Source organism: Panthera uncia (genome assembly GCF_023721935.1).
Source record: "Panthera uncia isolate 11264 chromosome C1 unlocalized genomic scaffold, Puncia_PCG_1.0 HiC_scaffold_4, whole genome shotgun sequence".
In the NCBI taxonomy this organism is placed as follows: Eukaryota; Metazoa; Chordata; class Mammalia; order Carnivora; family Felidae; genus Panthera; species Panthera uncia.
The window spans coordinates 102897548-102918274 of record NW_026057585.1 but is presented as its reverse complement, the minus strand read 5'-3'; the positions used below and the strand labels follow the sequence as shown (position 1 = coordinate 102918274).

The following is a 20727-nucleotide window of genomic DNA, read 5'->3' as shown; positions in this document are numbered from 1 at the left end:
CACCCTTTCATCCATCCATCTGCCCAGTCATCTTTCTACCTACCTACCCGTTCATTCATACATCCATCTATGCATCTTTTCGTCCACTCACCCACCCACCCATTCCTCCACCATCAAGTTATTCATTCACTTCTTGTATGTCTTCCATGGGGCATGAGGGAGGCCATCACTAAATGTTGGGGCACTTTTTTAGGTGTGTTCTCACTGTAGCTGGAAACTTGGGGTAGGTAGTGTGGCATCTGAGAGCTTTAGAATCAGGACTGGGCAACCCCCCGCTGGGCCCTGGCTGCCGCTGTGGCCATGAGCAAGTGGGTATTCCCTGAACTTCCCTGACTTGATATACAAAGTGGGGGACGTCTCAATTCTGCCTCCCCTGAATCAAGGGCAGTGCTGGCTGCGTGCTCCCTGGGCCCCATCAGCACCAAGCAGCCTGTGAAACCCTAAGGCCAAGCTGCCTTTGGTGCCCACAGGTGCCCACGGGTGCCCACAGCCTGCAGAACCAAGGAGAAGAAAATGCTGTGAGCAGGCCTGCCTGTAGTTCCCCGGTTGCTTCCAGAGCCCCTGCTGAGTGGTTCTAGAATTGAACGGTGTGCTTGTCCACGGTCTCAGGGCTGTGATGGGGACATTCTGCTTTCCACACTGCCAACCCTCACATTCTGTACATAAGCTGCCCCGAACTGAGCTGATACCTATAAATGCCACTTCTGGGGAGGCCCGCTGAGGTGTCTCTCTCCCCAGGGCACAGAAAGCTGGCCTTGGCTTTGGGGGTGGTGCCCTGTGCTCCTCCAGGCCCTCCCTGGCAGACACCGTGGTCTGGGGCCGTTGCTAGTGGCTGCCGTAAGGGCGACTTCTGGCCCGGGGCCCACACCGACCCCGGGGAGGGACACACTTCCCAGAGGCCTGCAGTCCACCCGTGGGGGCCTCCACGTCCGACCCCGTGTAGACCACCCCCCCCCCCACCAGCCGTGCTCAGAAGAGAGGGGCACTTAGAGGTACGGTGGCAGTGCTGAACTCCGTCACCTGGCGGAGACCCCGTTGATGACAGCAGGCAGCTGGGGGCCCAGAGCTGTGGGCAGGACGAGGGGAGCCCTCAGCACCATCCTGGGAAGTCTCTCTTGCGCTCGGGCCCGGGGGACGCGGGCGGCTTCTTTGCCACCTCCTCTGTAAGTGCCTCCAGCAGAGGAGCACGGACACCATTTCCCTTCTCTCGGGACACGACGGGGTGACTGGTAGCTCGAACAAGCGTGCCAGGTTTCGGGGCTTGTTGGAAGCGGGTCAGAGCTGAGTGGGTCGGGGCCGTGTGGACAGGCGCTGGTCCGGATTTCCAGGGTGACCTTCTGGATGTTTTAAGGACACGCGGCTCCTTCCGTGTTAGACCCCGTCCGCCCGACGTGCGCTCCACCGTTTCAGCCCGTCTGGCGTGGGCTGGCCCCTCACTTGCGGGAGCCACGGCAGGGGTGCCCACGGACCCCCCTCGCCCACCCCGTTTCAGCCTGGGCGGGTCTGGAGGGGGGTCGGGGGACCGCTGGGGCTGTTGGCTTAGGGACCGCAATCTGAGAGAGGGGCAGGACACCCCCAAAGCATCCAGCAGCTGGGTTCACCTGGCCTGGCAGGGCCGCCCATCACCAGGAGCCTCCAGGGTTTGCCCAGGGTCACGGCTCTGTGTGGGCGCTCAGAGGGCCCGTCCCCTGCCGCTCAGCAGCTGGCCTTCTGGGCTGGTGCGGTCCTCCCCTGCAGGGCACTCGGGGCCGCTGGTGGGCACGACTTCCTTCTCTGGGCGCGGTTCCCTGAGCACCTCGGCCTGACCCACAGCGGGATGCCATCCGTGTGGGCTTGCCTGCGGTGACATTTAGGTCCTGCCCTCGCTCCTGAGTCCACCTGGGGTTCCCCAGACCGGGGACGACTGTCAGATTGGCTTCCAGCTCAGTGCAGTTTACTGTGACTCTGATTCGTTTGACTCAAGAAGCGTCCTCGTGTCTGTTAAGTGGCTGTGCCAGCAGGGCACCAGGAGTGCCCACAAGAAACCGCGGCCTCTCTGACGGGGCGGCCATGGATCTCTGTGTTCAGAGGTGGAGTGCCCCCGGCCCAGAGCCGCTGTGGTGCCCCGCGGGGCACCAGGAGCACTCACTGCACCTTGTCTGACTGGGGAGGATGTCTGTCACAATGTTCAGCCCCAGATGTGTCCCCAAGAGCTTTGGGGAGCCGGCCGGGCCCGGGCCTGGAGCATTGTTGTCACCTGCTCAGGGACAGGTGGGTCCGGAGGACAGGAGGGGCCGCCCAGGCCAGGCTGCTGGGGGTCCTTTGAGGACGAACGTGGGAGGTGGCTTTGAGCTTTGAGCTTTGAGCTTTGAGGGCCGAGACCAGCAACAGGGCCTCTTCGGGCTTGGTTCTGTGGGGTGACAGGGACGGTTTCCTCCGTGGGCTCTGTGGGCCCCACGAGGCGGCTGCAGCCGGCAGGCCGGACCCCGGGGCATCCAGGACGCAGGTGTGCCACCCCCTCTCAGGGCCAGGCCGTGGTCAGCCTGCGTGTCCCCACTGGGCAGGGCTGTCTACCCCCAGGTCTGTGGGGCCGGGGTCCGCACACCAAGGTCCTGTCCTGAGCAGCTCAGCTCCTGGGGGCCGTGGCAACTCCTCCCCTCCTCTCCCCATGGTCCTTTCTCCCCCCAAGTTCCAGACGTTGGTGTCCCCTCGAGAGTCATCATCAGATCAGCTGAGGACACTTTGGTTTTGACCGCAGACCCCGAGGTGATCGGCCCTCGCTGGGCGGGGTCCACAGATCTAGCTGCCGGTTCCCTGAGGCTGGGCCCGCCCCAGACCAGTGGGGATGGTGTTTACAGATGTCTCCCCATCTGTAAAGCAGGCAGCTCAGCGGCGAGAAGGTGGTGCCCGTGAGGGGGCCGCGCCCCTCCTCCCACCGCGTAGGGGGCCGACGAGGGTGGCCTTCAGGGCACTGACCTCTCCATGCCCTGCCTGTGTTCCTGCATCCGTGCTGCCGGGTGTGGGCCTTTCTCGGGACGGCTGCTGGCCTCCCCACTTCCCCGGGGCCCCTCCTGAGATGCAGCAGAATCTCGGGGTTCAAGGAGTCCAGCGGGGAGCTTCCCAGGAAAGCTTCAGACTTGGGGTGAATCCAATGACCGCCTCGAGGCCCCACGCACCACCCGGTCCGCCACCCCCTGGGGGCCTCCTGAAGGTGGGGTCCGCATTCCCGACCCGAACTACAATGGCAACAGCACACGGGGTTTCTAAGAATTAGTATTTTCAGATCACCGTGGCATCTTGTGGTGACGCCCAGTCTTCTGACGAACGCATGATGTTGGGTCCGTCTTAACTTGGGGAAACGGGCTCACAGACGTCCCGTCGCGCCGCGGGCTCCCGCCGGACCTGCCCCTGAGAACTTGTCGGGGGCACCGGCGCGGGAGGGTGCCAGGCCCGAAGGAGAGAAGGGGCAGAGTTCAGGGGCTCGGTCACAGGGCCGGGCGCTGGGCACCTCGCCGGCCTCCCTGTCCCAGCCCTGCCGGGCACCAACGTCAGCACCAAGTGTGACCCAGACGGCGTACCCGGGTCCCGGCGGATCGGCACAACCTTTTGTGCCGACGGGCAGGTGGGACGCGGCAGGAACTCGGGGGCGAGGTCCACACCTCCCGGCTCCCGCCTGCGTCACCGGGACCCTCCCTGGCGGTTTCGCTCACGGGCTGCCTGCCGGTCTGTCCATGTGTGCCCTCGTGAGAAAGGGGTCCCCTGGCGTTTCTCGAGTTTACTGGGGACACAGCTGTCACCCTCAGAGGCTGGTTTTGTTGTTTTAAAGCATCACCTCCCTGCCCCCCCCCCCCCCCCCCCCCCCCCCCCCAGCACCCGGCGCCGAGGCATCTGTGACAGGAGAGAATAGTTAATGTGCTCTCGCGTAAACTGCCAGAGCCGAGGGAAGGACCCGGGATGTGCACGCAGGTGGGACACAGAACGGCCGTTTTCTGGAGGAAGGGCTCTTTTATCAGAGATTTTAATTGAAATAATGTGCGTTCACACACAGCTGTAAGAATAAACACACAGAGGGGCTCCTGGGGGCTCCGTCGGTTGAGGGTCCGGCTTCGGCTGAGGTCACGATCTCACGGTCCGTGAGTTCGAGCCCCATGTCAGGCTCTGCGCCGACAGCTCGGAGCCCGGAGCCTGCTTCGGATTCTGTGTCTCCCTCTCTCTCTGCCCCTCCCCTGCTCACGCTCTGTCTCTCTCTCTCAAAAATAAACATTAACAATTTTTTTAAAAAAGAGTAAACACACAGAAATGCCGGGTACCCTTTGCCCTGTGACCCCCAGGGGTACCTCTGTAGCACGACACCCACAGGGACGTGATGTAGGATGCCGACACAGCACACCTCCCCGGGCGCGGGGTCTGACCCGGGCCCCCCCCAGCGTTTAGCTCTAACCCCAGGGAGGTCCGAGGACGCAGCACCACAGCCGGGATACAGGCCCACGGCCGCCCCAGCCCCTAAGGACGCCTCGCCTGGTCTTCTGCTGACCCTCGGCCGCCCTCTCCCCCCGTGAGCGCCCATTTTTAGCGGGCCCTGGGGCCACCCCCAGTGTGAAGTCCGCCCCTCTCCAGGAGCCCGTCTTCCTCCTCCTCGACCCCACAGTTTCCAGGAGCAAAAGCATAAAGTGTCAGAAGCAGCCCTCCTCCCTCGCTGGGCCTCCCTGCGCCGAAGGAGCCCGCGTGGCGGCGGGGTGGGCCTGCAGGGGTGCGGGGACGCGGGGAGGGAGCCCCAGGGAGGTGGTGTGAGCACGCGTCCCCATGGGCTGGCACGGCCACCTCAGGTGTCCAGAGGCAGAAACCTCTGGGGCAAAGAAGCCGTGTTCCGGAGGGCAGCGAGCCCAAGGAGAGTCGTCCAAGGTGGCAGGGGAGAGCTGGTCCTGGATGGTGGGCGGGCAGGGTTCCCCATAGTCCCTCACGGGGCCCGCTGGCAGTGGGCAGTGTCATCATTCCCAAGAGGACAACGACGTCGCAGGCCAGCATCAGGATGTCCTTCGGGACCACCGTGGGGGCCGCCCGAGTACCATGCCTCAGCCTTGAAGGACAGAGGGCAAGGTGGCCCTGGTACCTCGGTCCCCCAGCCACAGGCGGAGGCTCCCACCCGGGGCACGGAGGCTCCCACGGGGCAGGAGGTACTGAAGACCTGGTGACTCCCAGCCGGTGTGGTCCAGACCCGGGGAGCGGCTAGGTTTCGCTTCTCTGACCCGTTTGATGAGACCGAATGTCCGTCGTGCGTGCATAGAGCAGCGCGTGACTGGCCTCCAAACGGGGTTTCGGCATGAAGTTCACTCACCAAGAGCTCAGTGACCCGGCTGGGACCCTGGCCTGGTGCAGGTGCCCTGGGGCCGAGGCTCAGGATGACTCCGCTGGCTCACTGGCTCCAGGCTCCTGCCCCTCCCCTCCCTTCCCCTCCCCTCCCCGCTTTTATTATTTGGGTAGGTCTCCCAAAAGAATTTTTAGGAGTGATGGACTCTGTCGTGAACCCTTAGCCTGAAATTACCGCAAAACCCAAATAAAGGACCTTGGCTCTCCCGACAAGTAAACAACACACATTGCACAGCCTATATTTCCAAAGTCATAAAAAGCTCATGTTCTTGGCTCTACATCCTGACTTTCGAGAGAGGGCTGGCTGGAATGTGCTGGCTGTCCTGCGGACCTAGGTGGCAGAGGCCGGGGGCAAAACGCCGCCCCGTCCCTGGAAATGCCCACCGTGCCCAGGGCAGAGGGCTGAGGAAGGATGCTCTTTTGGTCCAGCCTCTCCGGTGCTGGTTTGCTCGGGGACCCTGGGGAGCAGGGCAGTTGGTGCTGGTCCTCCCGGAAGGCTCTCTCTCTCTCAGCTTGCTGCTTTCTCCAGGGCCTGGGGCTGTTTGCTGCCCCTCATTTTCTCTGAATGTCTCCTGTGCGCTGATGAGGTCCCCTCACCCCACCTGTGAAAGGAGAGCTCTCTCTCTCTCTCTCTCTCTCTCTCCCCCAACAGCAGGGGCCGCGGCTTGGAGACCTGGCTTCTCCTGGCAGCTTTAGGCAATCACTTAACCCCTGTGCCCGCCAGGGGGTGGGAGGCCAGCCATGTGCTGCCTGCCTTTAATCAGCAGGAAACACCACCTTTCTCTCCTAAACTGTTTGCTCGGCCAGTAAATTAAACATGCCTTTAAAGCCCTGATTTTCCTCCAGTAGGTGAGGAGTTTTGGGAAGTAGAATTCAAACAGGAAAAAATAAAAAAAATAAAAAAAATAAAAACCAACGCCGAACTAGAGCCCTGAGCTGAATATGCACAGGATGGGGACCCCTCCCCACTTTCTGCGCTGGCAAAGCCGCGGCACCCCAAGGCTGGGGAAGTGCGCAGGGGTGCGGGGGGGGGGGCTCCCAACCTGGTTTTGTTTGTGAGCCCCGCGCAGTTACCAGTCCCAGATAATGAGGCGGCTTGTTAATTACCCCCCCTGTAATTTACCTTTCTGTGGGGCGCAGTCGCCGCGAAGGCTTATGGGGGTGTTCTTTCAAACCTAACGACTTGGATCTTCCCGGTGGAGGGAGCGGGAGCTGCGGGTCTGTTGTTGCGTTTTTGAAAGGAGCCTACGAGTCAATGAGAACAACCATCGGCCACTTAAAACGGAATAATTACTTCTGTGAATGCTGCTAAATTAAATAAGTATTAGCCCCATGATTTTTTTTTTTGTCTTTTCAAGACTTTGGTTTCTTGTGAAAGAAAACATTTTCTTACTTCTCGGGCGGATCTGTTTGCAACCAGCGTGAGGACCCTGAGGTCACCGTCCCCGTCCCTGTCCCCCCCACCTCCACCCCTCAGGAGACTCTTGATCCAGCAGCCACGGGGGGGGGGGGGGGGGGGGGCTGGGGCAGGGAGGGGCGTCGAGGCAGAAGCAGCCAGGTCAGAGGGTCAGAGGTCAGCGGCGCCCTCACCCCTCCAGCCCTCCTCTGGCTCCCCGTGCCGCGCGGCATGAGCACAAATCCCCCTCCTGAGTGTGAACGGTCCCTTTGGCACATTCACAAAGGTGTGCGACCACCGCCTCCCTCTCGGTCCAGAATGTTTTCTTCCCCCAGAGGAGCCCCCGTGCCCATTATTCAGCCCCTCCTGGCCCCCAGCAGCCACTATTATGAGCTCTGTCTCTATGGATTTGCCTTTTCTGGATGCTTCTACAAGCGGATTGTGTGGGTCGCACCCTGTGTGCTCTGTGCCTGGCCCCCTTGGCCGAGCAGCACGTCTGCTGGGTGGGGGTCAGCCTTTGTTCCTCTTGTGTCTGAGTAATATTCCGCTGCGTGGATGGACAGTCCGTTTGTCTGTCTGAGGACGGACATGGGGCGTTTTGTGCCCTTGGGGACTCCGCATAATCTGCTGTGGCCACCCAGCTGTCTGGGTCCCCCTTTCCCGTTCTATGAGCAGAGCCGCTGTCCTGGCTGACCCCACTCCTCCCTTGGCCCGCTTCTCACTGTCTCTTCTGTGCTTCAGGCCTGCTGTCTGTCCAGGTGGCAAAATCTTGGCCCCAACCCTCTCTTAGGGTGGACCCCAAGAGAGGCCTGCACCAGACAGGCGGACCCCGTGACCTGCAGCCCCGAGACCTGCAGCAAACCTCTGTCTTAACTTGGCCCCAAGGTCACCGGGCTCTCAGGAACCCCATCCCCAGGGCCCCCGGCCCCACCAAGGTGCTGCCCAGGTGTCGGGGCAAATTTCATATAATCCAAATCCCAAGAACCTGAGACATGTCTCCGACCCCTAATTTCCAAGGCTACACGGCAACCAGAATGGTCTGGAAGGAATAGTTCACTCCTGGCCCTGGGTAGGGTGCCCCCTGTGACGGCTTTCCCCACCGCTCCCAAACTCGTGGAGCGTGGTCAGCTCCTTGCCTCGCTTTCCCAAAGCAGAAGGGGCAGACGCGTCCTCTGGTGGCGGCGTGGGGCCGCGGGGAAACGCACACCTCTGCTGTGCCGCGCGGTTCCGAACCCCGGTTCCCAAAGGAGCCCCGCAGAGCCGCGTCCCCGGAGGGAGGGCCGCTTTGTGCCGGGCGGGGCAGAGCGGACGCGTCCTGGGCAGGGGGTGGCGGCGTCTCGGAGCCCTCGGCCCCCATCCTGTCCTGTGTCCCGGGGGCCCCCTGAGGGTCCCGCACGGGGGAGGGTGTGCCACACAGCCTGACACTGCATTGTCTCCTTCAGGTGACGGCGACATTGTAAATAACATGCACGAGCCTGACCCAGACCTGCTGGCTGGCGAGAGCGCGGAGTACGAGACCGAGGACAGCGTCGTGTCCCCCACCCCCATGGGGCCGCCGTCCCCCTTCCCCACCAGCGAGGACTTCACCCCCAAGGAGGGCTCGCCGTACGAGGCCCCCGTCTACATTCCTGAGGACATTCCCATCCCGCCAGACTTTGAGCTCCGAGAGTCCTCTATCCCAGGGGCCGGCCTGGGGGTCTGGGCCAAGAAGAGGATGGAAATCGGGGAGAGGTTTGGCCCGTACATGGTGGCACCGCGGGCCACGTTGAAGGAGGCCGACTTTGGATGGGAGGTGAGCATTCCCGTGTGAGCGTGATTGATCACGGCCATTTATCTTGTGTTCCATCTATTTATAAAGCCGGGCTGAGCAGCGCTGCCCGAGGCGGGAGGCTCGGCCGGAGAGAGCGCTCGAATGTCACATTTCCCAGGCTTATTTGGTCCTGCAGCTCGCATGACGCGAGTCCGCAAACATCAGCGGTCCTCGTGGGCGCCTGTCAGCCCCCGTGCCTGCTCTCTTCCCGGAAATGTGTCTTTAATGAGCTCATGTCTTAAAACACCCCCGTGCTCCCCGTCTGGACCTGAGGTGCTAAGGCCGTGGTCTCTGCAGAGCCGTGCAGATTAATGGAGTGTCCCAGAACAGGAGTCTCCACTCTGGGGAACGCTCCTGCAATGTGTGCCTGGTGGCCGTGCTGCCCCCAGAGGGCCCTGCACCTCACCCCAAGCCCCCGCCCGCCGTGGCCTGCTCAGCCGGGGCCCCCACCTCTCGGGTAGCGTGGGGCGCGCGTCTCATCCGGCCAGGGAGGGGTGTGTGCGGATTCGCTCTCCCTCACAATCTGGGCCCGGCTTGGTGGTTCCGGAGCCCGCGTGCGGTCGGGAGAGGGGAGACCGTTAGGTGAGGGGTGCCGATGACCCCCAGAACATCCCTCCCCCTGCAAGTATCTTAGGCCAGGAGGGACGCCGGGCCCCAGCTTGGGGGTCTCTCAAGATGGTCTTCATGGGGACCCCGAGCCCCACAAAAGCGTTCTCTGCACCGGCCCCAGCCGATCTGCTTCACGACAGGCGACGCGCGGTGGTATTTTCCGCAGAGACCCTGCCTGGGTGGAAAATGCAGATGTAAACCCAGACCCTTCCACGGTGTTTGCTGGAGGTCAGCTCTTGGAAGGGGTGAACAGTCCAGGGAGGGAAGAGAGGCCTGCCTGGGGGAGACCAGGGGAGCGAGGGCCAGGGGAGGCAGTGCTCCCCACCTCTCAGGGCCTCTGGGAAAAGTCCCCAGCTCAGGCTCGTGTCTGCTCTCGCTCCGGAGGCTTTATGGTTTCTAAACATTGCCCCCTGTGCCTACATTTCTCCCGGAGACCTGGGATGCCCAGGTGTGTGCCCTGCTCCCCAGCCCTCAAGACCAGGCGCCCTGTGCTGAGGACCTTCCGCAGCATCTCCAGGACGCTGGGTGTGCTGATGCCCGTGGTGGTACCAGGGGAGGAGGGTCTCCGGCGGAAGTGGGGTCTCCACTCCCTTTCTGCACGCTGGCAGCCCGACCGCCCAGCAGGAGGCACGTGGGGTGTGGATGCCGGGCACATGGAGCACCGGCTGAGAGCCCCGAGCTCCGTGCGGGGCTTTGAGGGTTCAGGCGAGCAGCGGGCTGATCAGAGGGATGAAGGAATGGAGGAGGCCGAACCCCCGGAGTGGGAGCCTGTCTGTCCCCTGGTGACGGGTGTGTGCTCCTCAAGGTCGGGGTCACCTTCAGAGCAGACCAGGGCCTGGGAGCAGGGTGGGGCGGGTAGCGAAGGGGTTTGAAATCAGAGTCGTTCTGTGGGCACGTTGCTCTGGGGTGGCCCCTCGGGGGGCCAAGGAGAGCCTTTTCCCAGCAACGTGACAGGTAAGTGGCTTTGGCTGCAAGGTGGCCTTTTTCAGACCCTGCCTGTCCTGTCCTTCCCACCTGGCTTCCCCAGAGAGGAATTTAAGGCTGCTTTTCTGACACGCTCAGAAGGATCTGGACTGTTGAATGAGCAGGTTACTTTGAGAGGGCAGAGGTTCACGCGACAGGTAGGGCTTTGGACGACCTTGAAGCAACCTTGCTCTTGTCTGTGCTGATGCACGTTTCTGTTTGCTCTTTCCCTAAAGAAACGGCCCCTATCGCTTCTGCTCGCTCGGTGCCAGGCCTGGTACCTGCTGTCACTGTGATCTGCCCGGTGCCTGTTGACTTTTCGATAGTGCTTATTCTCCGAGTACGTGAGGGAACGTTCTCCCTCCCCGGCGCGCCTCCCGTTTTCGCAGCGGGCTTTGTTCCGTGCTCGTGACCTGACAGCTGCCTTTCATGCCAGCACTTAGGACTGTGTGCACAGCCCAATGTCCTCAAACAGCTTTCCAGACGCACCCCGGCATTATCTCGGCCGACCTCGTTTTCCCTGTGAGCTCGGGCGCTGCTTACCTGCCTCTGGGATCTGTCTTGGGGCTGGTGGCCTTCCGTCACACGGGGTCCCAGCCGTGTTTGTGTTGTGCCTTGCGACGGAGGACCGATGGCCGACTTGGACGGGCAGCTTCCGTCTCCCCCAAGGAGAGAGAGGAGGAGGCAGGCACCCTGAAAGCTCGGGGAAAACCCACTTTTCCCAGAAATACGTAAGGTCCGGGTGGCTTCTTTCTAGCTCCACGGACCTCCGTTTGGGGCTTTGGGACCGGAAAATTGATGTAACTAAGCCGCCCTTGCTGGATTCCCCACTGTCACCTGCAAACAGATTATTGCCCTTTTGCGTGACCCTGTACCCTCCTCTGGCAGGCCGGCCGGCCCAGGTGCCCCATCTCAGTTAGGCCCCGTCCTTGCCTGGGCAAACAGGGCCCCAGCCCGGGTCCTTCTGTGGCTCTGGACAGGAGAGGGGCCTCCGGGGAGCTCGGAGCCATGAATGCTAAAAGGCACTCTGACCTCGAAGACGCCCTCCGCGGGCCTTCTGGTCACAGCCAGGACGGTCCCAGGCCCGTCCCAGCGACAACACCCCAGTGCGCGCATCATCCTGCGGCGGCCCGAGTTTTAGACGCATAACTGTTGGCTCTCGCGCCGGCATTTAAGTGTTACAGATCAGGGTGTTTTGATTTCGCTGCAATTTACACAGGACTCGTTTCCTGAGGAGAACCAGTGATGACGGGTTAGCTAAGATGACAGAGGAGATCCAGGGAAGACGGGGCACGGTCTGCGCCCCAGGGCAGGCGGGAGGGAGAAGCCAGAGGGACCCCGGACACTGGCCAGGCATCCGCTGGAGGACTGGTTTGAAATCAAGGTCAAATAGGATATTCGTACCGTCATTTTGGGGCACCGTGGCAACAATGTTCTTTCTACTCTGAGAACAACATTCTTCTTCCGGACCATTCCTTGGAAATCAGACCAAACGGTCCTGTTTTCTTTTCTCTTTTCCTGATGGACGCGGTGCCTGGCCACCGCGTGGTTTCTGGTGATGTGACCCTTCTGGCAAGAGCGCGTCTCCTGCCCACTGGGGCGCCATGGGTGACCTACGACCTTCAGGCTCCAGGTCACGGGGGCAGTAACGGGCATGCGTGGGGAGGTCCCTCCGACTGTCCCCTGTATCTCCCGTCCCACGCGCTCATCAGACAGCCAGTGACCCTGGACCTCCCTCCTCCTTGGTGGTTTGGGACACGGCAGGGAGTGACCCCCACGTCAGGAGTGTCCCCTGCACCCCAGCCCTGTGTCCAGATGGGAGTGTGGGGTGCGTGGCAACGACCCCCAGGATCCATCTCAGAGGGCGGTGGTCTGTCCCCCTGCCTGGGAAGGTGCCCAAACCCCCCGCCCCCTCCGCCCAGACGCAGCCTGCTGGCTAATGCAGCCACCACTCAGTCTGCCCAGAATAAATCACCCCGTGATTGCATTTGATTGCCCTGGGGTCTGAAAAAACAATGATTTTGATCATTTGTTGAGTAAATCGTGACATTTATCATCGTGGGGCTTATTTTGCTAATTAAGAGCTGGCTGCGAGTGACAGCCCGAGGCAGTGGGCTCCTGGGGGTGCCACCTGCCCCCGGGCAGGGCCTGTGGCCGGTGGGGGGGGGGCACCGTGCCGGCCCCTGGGGGGGCAGGGACAGTCTTCACCCCGACACTGCCCGAGTTTGGCTCGTCTCCTCCTTGAGAGCCCATCGTCTCCCCTGGAAAGCCAGCTGAGGGCAGCGTCCCCAGTGCCCGGAGCGTTGCCTGGCCCGTAACGGGCACTTTAACATCAGCTGTTGAATAAGTGTGCCTGCCTCCCTGTAAGAGGCTGGGGGGAAGTGGTAACGTGAATTGATGGGGTTTCATTTATCTGAAGAATTCACTCCACTGGATTACCTCACCCCTTGGCTTTACTTTCTGAATATTCACACACGTGTTCATTTGTTCAGTCAACAAACAGGCCGTGTCTGGGCCGGGGCCACATGGGAAGCTCTGGGGGTCACAGGGGAAAAGGGCCCCGAGGCCGCAGGCTGCTCTGATGCTCCAACGCCTCGATCACAAAGCCCCCAGGCCCACTCCCCCACGGGTCCCCGGGGGCCTGCTGGCAGGCTCTGCCGAGGGCCAGGACCCCCCTGCCCCCTGTAGACCCTGGGGTGCCAGGACATACCCAGAGATGCCAGGCTGGGGGCGGGGCGGGGGGGCGGGTTGTGCAGGCAAAAGCTACCACGCGGCCCTGCGCTCTCAGATGCTGAGAGATTGCCGTGCATTTAAGATCACATTATGATCCGGAACACACAGCCCTGGAGAAGGGCCCGGGGTGCAACGGAAGCTGACTCCCTGGGTGTCCGTGCTTGTCCACCTACGTGTATTTTTAGAAAAGCAATGATTTCTTTTCCAAGGTAGCTGCCGAGCATCCTTAAAACGACAGGAAATTCGGAGGTCTCAATTTGGACTGGAGCGGAGGCTGGCGACGAGGCCCAGTGGGCGTCCCGCTGGCTCCCCGGGCACTGGGCTGCCTCCCGCGTGGCCGAGCAGCCTCTCCCGCCTCCGGATGGAAGTCTCCGGGGGGCTTTCGGAGGTGCGGTGACACACGCGTGAAAGCACAGCGCCGACGACTAGCTTCTCCAAGGACCCGGGAGGCTTTCCCGGCCCCCAACCCGAGGCCTCCTTCTCCTCCTCGGATCCAGGGTCTCTACAGGGAACCTCTTTGCCTTCTTCCCCACCACTCATCCTTCACCTCAAACACCTGTGCCTCTCTCCTCCACATCCAGAAGTGAACCCAGACTCGCCCCTGTGTGGTCATGTGAGTGTATACATGCACACACGCGAGCACACGCACGCACACCTTGGTTTTTGCTGAAAACCCTAGACTGGGCGCCCCGCCTCCAAGGGCAGGAGGTGTCCCGTCCACCCTGTCTAGGTTTGGCAGCTCTGGGCAGCTGGCTCCACGAGTGCGCGTTGGGGCAACTGAGGGGACACTTCTCACGTGATTTCTGGCCCAGTTTCTGAGTTAGCAGGCTCCGGATTAATTCCCGGGCTCTGGGCGTCAGAGGAAGCCCTAAGCCGCCAACCCTCCCCTCTAGAACTGTGTTTCTCTCAACGAGCGCACCCCTCGATTCAGAGCCTCAGGGTCCCACGTGCACGTACTGAGTGGGTGGTCTCTTATCACAAGGGACTTGGCTGGGGGCCAGGGGGCAAGGAGATGGAGTTTCGAGGCTCCCCTTCTCCACGGTCATTGCCACAACAGTTTGCCGCTGCTGCGGGACCTGGACCAGGCCCCCCCACCTCGCCCCCACCGGGGGCCGGGTCAGGAGCTGGGGCCAGTTCTGCCGTAGGTCTGAGCCCAGGCAGGAGGGTGCCCTCTCATAACCAAGGACCCACCTCCCTCTGGAGACAGAGCTCCCCAGGCTCTCGGGAACCTGCTTCCGTTCTTTCTAGTCCTTACCACACAGTTGACCAAACAAGAACGAGGGTGGACCCAGAGCTGGGCCCGTGTAGTCGCCACATTACCGTCAAGCCCCTCGAGGCGTCTGATGTCTCCGGAAGAGTAAGCCGCCTTCCCCAGCACCCTGCCCGCTGTATTGACCCCTCGGGCCGTGGGTTCCTATCCAGCCCCAAAGGGGACGGGGCAGCCGGCACCTCCCACAGCCAGGCTCGGTCATCCCCCAGGATTCGGGGAGGAAGGGTTTGTCCTTCAGCAGAAGCACCAACAGTGGCCGGAGGCCGGTTCGGACCCGTGGGTGTTTCATTTTGCCGGCAGCCTCTGCAGAAGCAGAGCTCGTGCACCCGGGGTCACCTGGTCAGCGGGCAGGGTGCTCCTCTGCCCAGGAGCCGTCAATAGCCACGGGACCCCAGGCCCTTCAGGCCGCCAGCCGGGGAGGCCCCTCGGCCCCAGGATGGCGGGAGAAGAAAGCTGGACTTGGGAGTTCCCGCGGGCGCTCCAGGTGATTTGAGAAGTGAGAGCCCCCAGCCCAGGGACACCAGGCTCTGCTCCAAGGACACCAGGCCCACACACACACCCGTGCACATGCGCCCCCTGGGCAGGGCTCACACATGAGCCTCCTCTGAGCGTCTCCCACCCTGGAGCAGACACAGGCTGGGGTGGCTCTCAGACCGTGTGACTTGTAATGCCAACAGTGGCACAAGAGCAGTGGCCGTGTGGGCGCCGGGAGAGGGTGGCCCCCCTGAATCGCGGAGGCTCCCTGTGCGGCTTCCCGCTGGTCTGACAGCCTCGCGGGTTAAGTATTCGAACATGGTATTCTCAGCCCCAGAGCTTGGCTGTCCTCTCTGTCTGCGCACTGGGGACCGGCAGGCAGCATCTTACCCCCCGGGACCCGGGAGTCTCAGATCCTCTCTGCTTCTCCCTCCCCTGCCTGGCACTGACTCTCCCTGGCGCTTTCCCCCTCCGTCTAGGGCGGTCTGGAGTTTTATTTTAGGCTGAGAAACGTTGCATGGGCTTCCCCCCCACCCCGCCGCCCAATGATTTTCTGAATCCGTTTAGGAGGCTGACCGTACGTTCTGGAAGTCTTAGATGGGTGACTCAGTGCACGTTCACACCCTTGGAAACAACACCTGGACGGTGGTGTATTGGGGCCGACCAATGGGACTCTGGACTTGAGGGGCCGCGTCCTGTGGGAACGGGGCCCGAGCTGGGCTCGCTGTGCACGCGGGGGGTGTAGGGATGCATAGAGACCCATACTCAGTCTCCTCGGTCTCCTGGAGCCACTCAGCACAACCCCTCCGCCATCACCCCCGAGCACCGTGACACTGGGTCCAGACGTTTCAGCCCAAGAATGCCATGAGATCCTGCACTATCTTTGGCCGGGCTCCGAGGCGCGGGTATATAAGGAATTTCAGAAAAAAGGGTAGAGAATGACTAACTAAGAATACCTCCCTGATACTGTTCTCCTTTATTTCCTTAAGGGGTAATAACTCTGCTGCAATCCAGCAGAGGGTACTTTCTTTAAATAGAGCATTCTGATTCACAAGCGAAAAAGGAAATAAATATTTTCTTTTCATATTCGAGTAGACGTCCCCAAATACCAACTTCTTAAATGGTATTTTACCCTCTGCGTCTCTCTCACACCAGTGACAACCAAGCAAACCCACCCCTACTCTGCAAAGGGCTGCTTGTGAACGCGGAAAATCCTGACGGGGGTCGTGGGCAGGAAGCGGGGCGGAGGGGAGGCTGGGCAGCTCGCGTCCCCTCCCGTGGGGCTCTGGCTGGGCCCTGCTCGCCGCCTCCCGAGGCTCTGTCCCCTCTTCCCTCCCCCCCTTTCTCTCGACTTTTCCTCCAGGAAGAGAGCTGACCGCTCACAGGGGGAATGTGACAGGGCACCTGGCGAGGCCGGGCAGACCCGTGGCCAGTGGTGCAGACCAGAGGAAAGGCCCGAGTCGGCCGGGCACCTACTGTGCACCACATGAAGTCCACACACCCTCTTCCTGGTCCCGGCCCTTACTCCACCGCGCGGAGACGACCCTACGTCCCAGCCCCGTGGGCTGCAGCAGGGCCTGGCAGGGCATCATGACGTGGAATTCTCCAGGCCCCAGAGAGAGCCTTGAGGTCAGGATTCGGCCTCGGCCCCGAGCGCCCGGGGCCTGGGTGCATCTGAGACGTGTCCGGGCAGGAACCCGTCCCAGCCGGGCAGCCTTCGAGGCACAGTCTGGATCGCCCTTTGCACGCAAGGTTTTGTTCTGGCCGGAAAGAGAGAGGCCAGGGAGGGGCAGACCCCTCACGCCCCCCCCAGCCGCTCACCTCAGGCTTGGGTCCCAAACTGGTGTGCTGAGCATCCCTATGGCACTTTCCAAATGCAGATTTGGGGCCAAAATACTGGATCCGAGTTCCCGTGGGGGTCCCCAGGAACGCGCACCCTAATCAGCCATGAGGGTCTGCACACTCGGCGGATGAGGGCTGACCTTAAATTTCCTGCCCCCGCCTCCCGGTGCCTCCCTCTCTTCACCCCTGCGACCCCAGAGAGACATTCTCCTGCAGGTGTGGGACCAGGTAGCCACAGAGCCTTTCTTCACCGTAGACCTTATCAGGGCCTTGTAGAGGGAGTGGGGGTGGGGCCGTCCCCACGGGCAAGGAGCTGCGGGGGCCCTACCGTCACCCAGCCTGAGCTCTCGCCCCCACACGGTGGCCCCTGAGGGCTGACCAGTGGTGAGACCCCTCCTGGGGCTGTGGCCACATCTTCGTGCCCAGAAACCGCTGGGGTGGCCAGTGGCCAGTCTCACAGTGGAGAGAGGGGGTCACGCAGGGTCACGCAGTAGTTTGGCACAGGGGCGAGTGGCCAGACTCGCGGGACCCGGTTCCCCCGTGCCCGCAGTGGTGAGGGCGGCCCCTGGGGGCTGGCCCCGCCCCCCCCCGCCTCCCCCCGGAAGCAGTGGTGAGGGCACACCTGCCAGAATGACGCATCTGTAGCATCGTCATTTATGCAGAGAAAGTTCTACTCTAGACACTTCCCAGCAGCAGGCCTCCCAGGGAGAGGAGTGGGGGGGGGGGGTCCCTGGGAAACCCCAGCACGGCCTCGGCCCCTCCGTGGGCCTCCTTCCCGCTGGATCAGACGAGAGCCCCAGGCGTTCAGGCCATAAAAGGTCTCCCTGGGTCATGGGACAAGGGCGTGAACCGCCCAGCCAGGCCTGGCCTGCTTATCAGAGCTTCTCTCCAGTTGAGAATTTCTGTGACCGGTCACCCCTGGGTTAGGAATGTGTTCTCGGCATGTCACGGGCCACCTCGGCCCCAGCCAAAACGGAGGGCAGCATGGCCTGAGCATACTGCTCGGCTCCGGGCAGGTGAAGGGCGTCGGCGCCCCCTGGGTCCCGCCGGGTTTGCCCTGATCGAGGGGCCAGTCAGCCCAGGGCAGCCTCTCTGTGGGCAAGCAGTCCGTCTGGGCGCAGGGCGGAGGCCGAGGGACGGCCTCCAGGCAGTGCCCGTCTCGCCTTTCACACCATTTAGAGCACTGCGAATGAAAGAGCCTGAAAGGGACTTTTAAAAATCAGCCCTCAGGACACACGCTCGTGTATCTGGTGGGGTCTCCCCCTCCAGGAAGGAAGATGCTGAGACCAGGACGGCCACATGTCACCCTCAGGGGCCAGGGGCCCGGCTCCCCTCAGCGCTGGCCCGGGCCCAGACACCCGTCACCCTGGAGGACAGCCCCAGCGGCAGCTCCCGGCCCTTCGAGGGTCCCACGTGCGTGTCCTGCTGCCTCGGGAACCACCTGCGTCTGGCTGGAGGACAGCGCTTCTCCCGTCTGGGCTAATGCCCAGTTTAATTGCCCATCCCATTGTGTCCTCTCTGCTCGGCCCTGCTCCAGAAGCCCGCATCACTCCTGCCCATTTAGATCTTTCTAAAGTCCCTCGGGTTTATCAGCACAGTCATTTCACGAGGAGCTAAGATTTCTGCCATTTAGGCCCGAGGCATTGTCTGTCCCTGCGGCAGCCGAGATAAACCCTCACCCAGAACAAAGTCGCCATGACCTTTTACAAGTAGGAGCGGCCTTGTTTCCCTCTAGACTAATTTATCAGCCTGCTTTCAGCCAGGCACTCAGCGGAGGCCCCGGAGGCGGCTGCCAGGAGGGGACAGGGATGAGGATGCCTGGCGGGTCCTCCCCTTCCACGGGCACCTTCGGGTCAGGGCGAAAGCAGGAAATGGCCTTGGGAAGAGCAGGGAGGGACCGGCCGGGAGGACGCAGTCAGGTGTTTGCCGAAGAGGGCAGGGCCTGTGGGTGGCCGAGCCCCCTCCCCTGGCCTCCTTCTGCACCAGAGTAAAACCTCATGTGCCGAGGGGGATCATGGCTGGAAATAACAATAAGGATATGAAATGGCCTGCAGGCCCCGGAGCCCCAGGAGACGCCATTGGGGGTGACAGCCACGGGTCTGCCCACAGAGCTACCAGCTCCATCATCCCTCCTGCCCTGTCGAGAGAGCGGAGTCCCAGGCAGGGACCAGGGAGCAGAGGCCTCTCCTGGGCCAGACCTTGGAGCTGAGGACCTTCCCAAGGTCCACGTTTCTAGAAGGTTCCGACGGCTCTGGTGGCTGGAGCTTGGTTCACACGGGAGCGTCCCATGGAGTGAACTTCCACCAAGCCTCGTGTGCGTGAAGATTCACCAGGTGACAAGGACGTGAGTGTGCCCAGCCCAGGGGGAGCCAGCTGAGCCCCCGAGCGCCCCACGCGGGTCCCACCCACCCGAGGGCTCGCCAACCGAGAAGGAGCCAGAGGGCGCACGGCAGCGGGTCCTGACCCCTGCCCAGGCTGTCACCGCCCTGCGCGGTCCCAGGGGGCCCCTGCTGACCCTGTCTCAAATCTGAGCTTTCCAAGGTGACACTGGCCCGTGGAGGGCTCAGGGCTGCAGCCCCACCTTCTGTCTGCGTCTCTCTGCGTCCCCGGGAAATGCGGATGTCGCGGCCTCCCGGGGTCACCTGAAGAATGAGACCTCGCGTCTCCCGGACGCACAGTCGGCTGTGATGCCAGACCGCCCGCCAAGGTAACCATGGCGCTGACTCTCCGAGGAGGCTGAGGGCTCACCTCCGACCTTCCGGCAGGGAGAGCCCGCGGTGCGGCTGCCCAGGGGCCCCTCTGTTGCCCGGCCGCGCGGCCAGACGGCCCCGGGGAGGGCTGGTCTCGGGGAAGGCGAGCCTCGGCCGGCTCCTCTCGGCACCTGAGGTCTGGCCGGCCTGTGGGACGCCGCCGTGGCCGTGGCCCTTTGCCAGTGGCTTCCTTTAGATTCCAGTACGTTAAGAGACCTCAAAGCCGTTGGTGGGACCCGCAGAATGAGGTGGGGGCTCCTGAAAATTCAGTGGGAGTTGGGGTGCCTGGCCAGCCCGGTTAGGGGCTCTGGGAGAAAACACCTAGAGGATATGCCGCTGAGCCTCCGTGTTCGGTGCTGTCACTGAACGTCGTGCCGGAAGATGCCAGCGTCAGTCAGGTGGCCCTTGGGGCACGGTCCCGGACAAGGTCTGGACTCCACCGCTAAGGACGGGGCATCCCCACCGATGCCGGGGACGCGGGCTGGCCGGCCGTTCGGAGCAGCGGGCTCAAGGCGCCCGAGGGGGTGGTCTGTGTCCTTCCGCCCCTGGCAGGTGCCTGCTCCCTGACGCCAAGTGAGCGTGCGTCCCTCCAGCAGACCTCCAGCCTCACAAGGAGCCGAGGCCCACAAGCAGGGCCTGTCTGGAGACGCGAGGCTCTCGCTGAAACCAGAGCAAAACCAGAATTCCCCGATGCTTTAGGGTCTGTCTGTCTTGGATTGACTCCCTCGTTTAATCCTACTTGGAATTTGAAATACATTAAAGGCAAGGAACGCGAGCCAGGAGGCACGTCAGGCCCAGGGTGGCCTTCGTGGCGCCCCGCACCCGGCCGCGTGTTCGGTTCCTCTGCTTCCAGCGCCCGGGGCGGGTCCCCGTCGGGGGGGCTCCCCTGCCTGCGGACGGCCCCCTTCCTCTGGGGCCTTCAGGCGCAGCCCCGGCTCGTCTGGCTTCCTTGTCTGAGCGGTGCCTTTGTACACGAGGACCCCGCACAGCCCCTCGGCTGAGGGCAGGAGGGCTTTCCAGCTGCCCCGGCTTCAGGGAGCACGGTCACGCTGCTCCAGGGTGCCCCCCACAGTCCTCAGAGCCCACGTGCGGTGGGGAGCCCCTCTCTGGGGGTGGCCGTCTGCACGGGCCCCTTTCTGAGGGTCCAGACAGCACAGCTCCGTGGTCCTCACCTGGAGGTGCTCCCTGGGAGGTGTTGTCCTGCCCCCCCATTACCTCCAGGTGGATTTTCGTCCTGTCCCTTGCATAACGGGAAACCGAGTCTCAGGAAGGGTAGCGGATGCTGCTAAAAGAGCAGGTAACCTGGGGCGCTGCGTCCAGCTCAGACCTCAGGCTGGTTCACTTCCCTTCACCTGTTTCCAGGAAACGGGGCGCGCCTCGTGCTGGGAGACGCAGGAGCACCGAGAAGGCTGCCCGGCCGGTCCCTGGCGCGGCGGGGGTCAGGGCTGTGAGCGCAAAGGCCCACGTCATCAGCCTTCCTCGTGTTAATCGCGGGGACCGTGTCACGCGCTCTAACGCACGAGCAGGTGAGGGA

The 20727-nt window shown here is 62.5% G+C and overlaps 1 protein-coding gene across 1 annotated transcript in view; it reads left to right on the top strand.

The window, feature by feature from the left end:
* LOC125913191 (histone-lysine N-methyltransferase PRDM16-like) overlaps nt 1–20727 on the top strand; it is a 156260-nt gene that overhangs the window by 91729 nt on the left and 43804 nt on the right. Inside the window, exon 2 of the mRNA XM_049618225.1 lies at nt 8185–8534. Coding sequence (XP_049474182.1) covers nt 8185–8534 — 350 coding nt within the window. The remainder of the gene's footprint in view (nt 1–8184; nt 8535–20727) is intronic.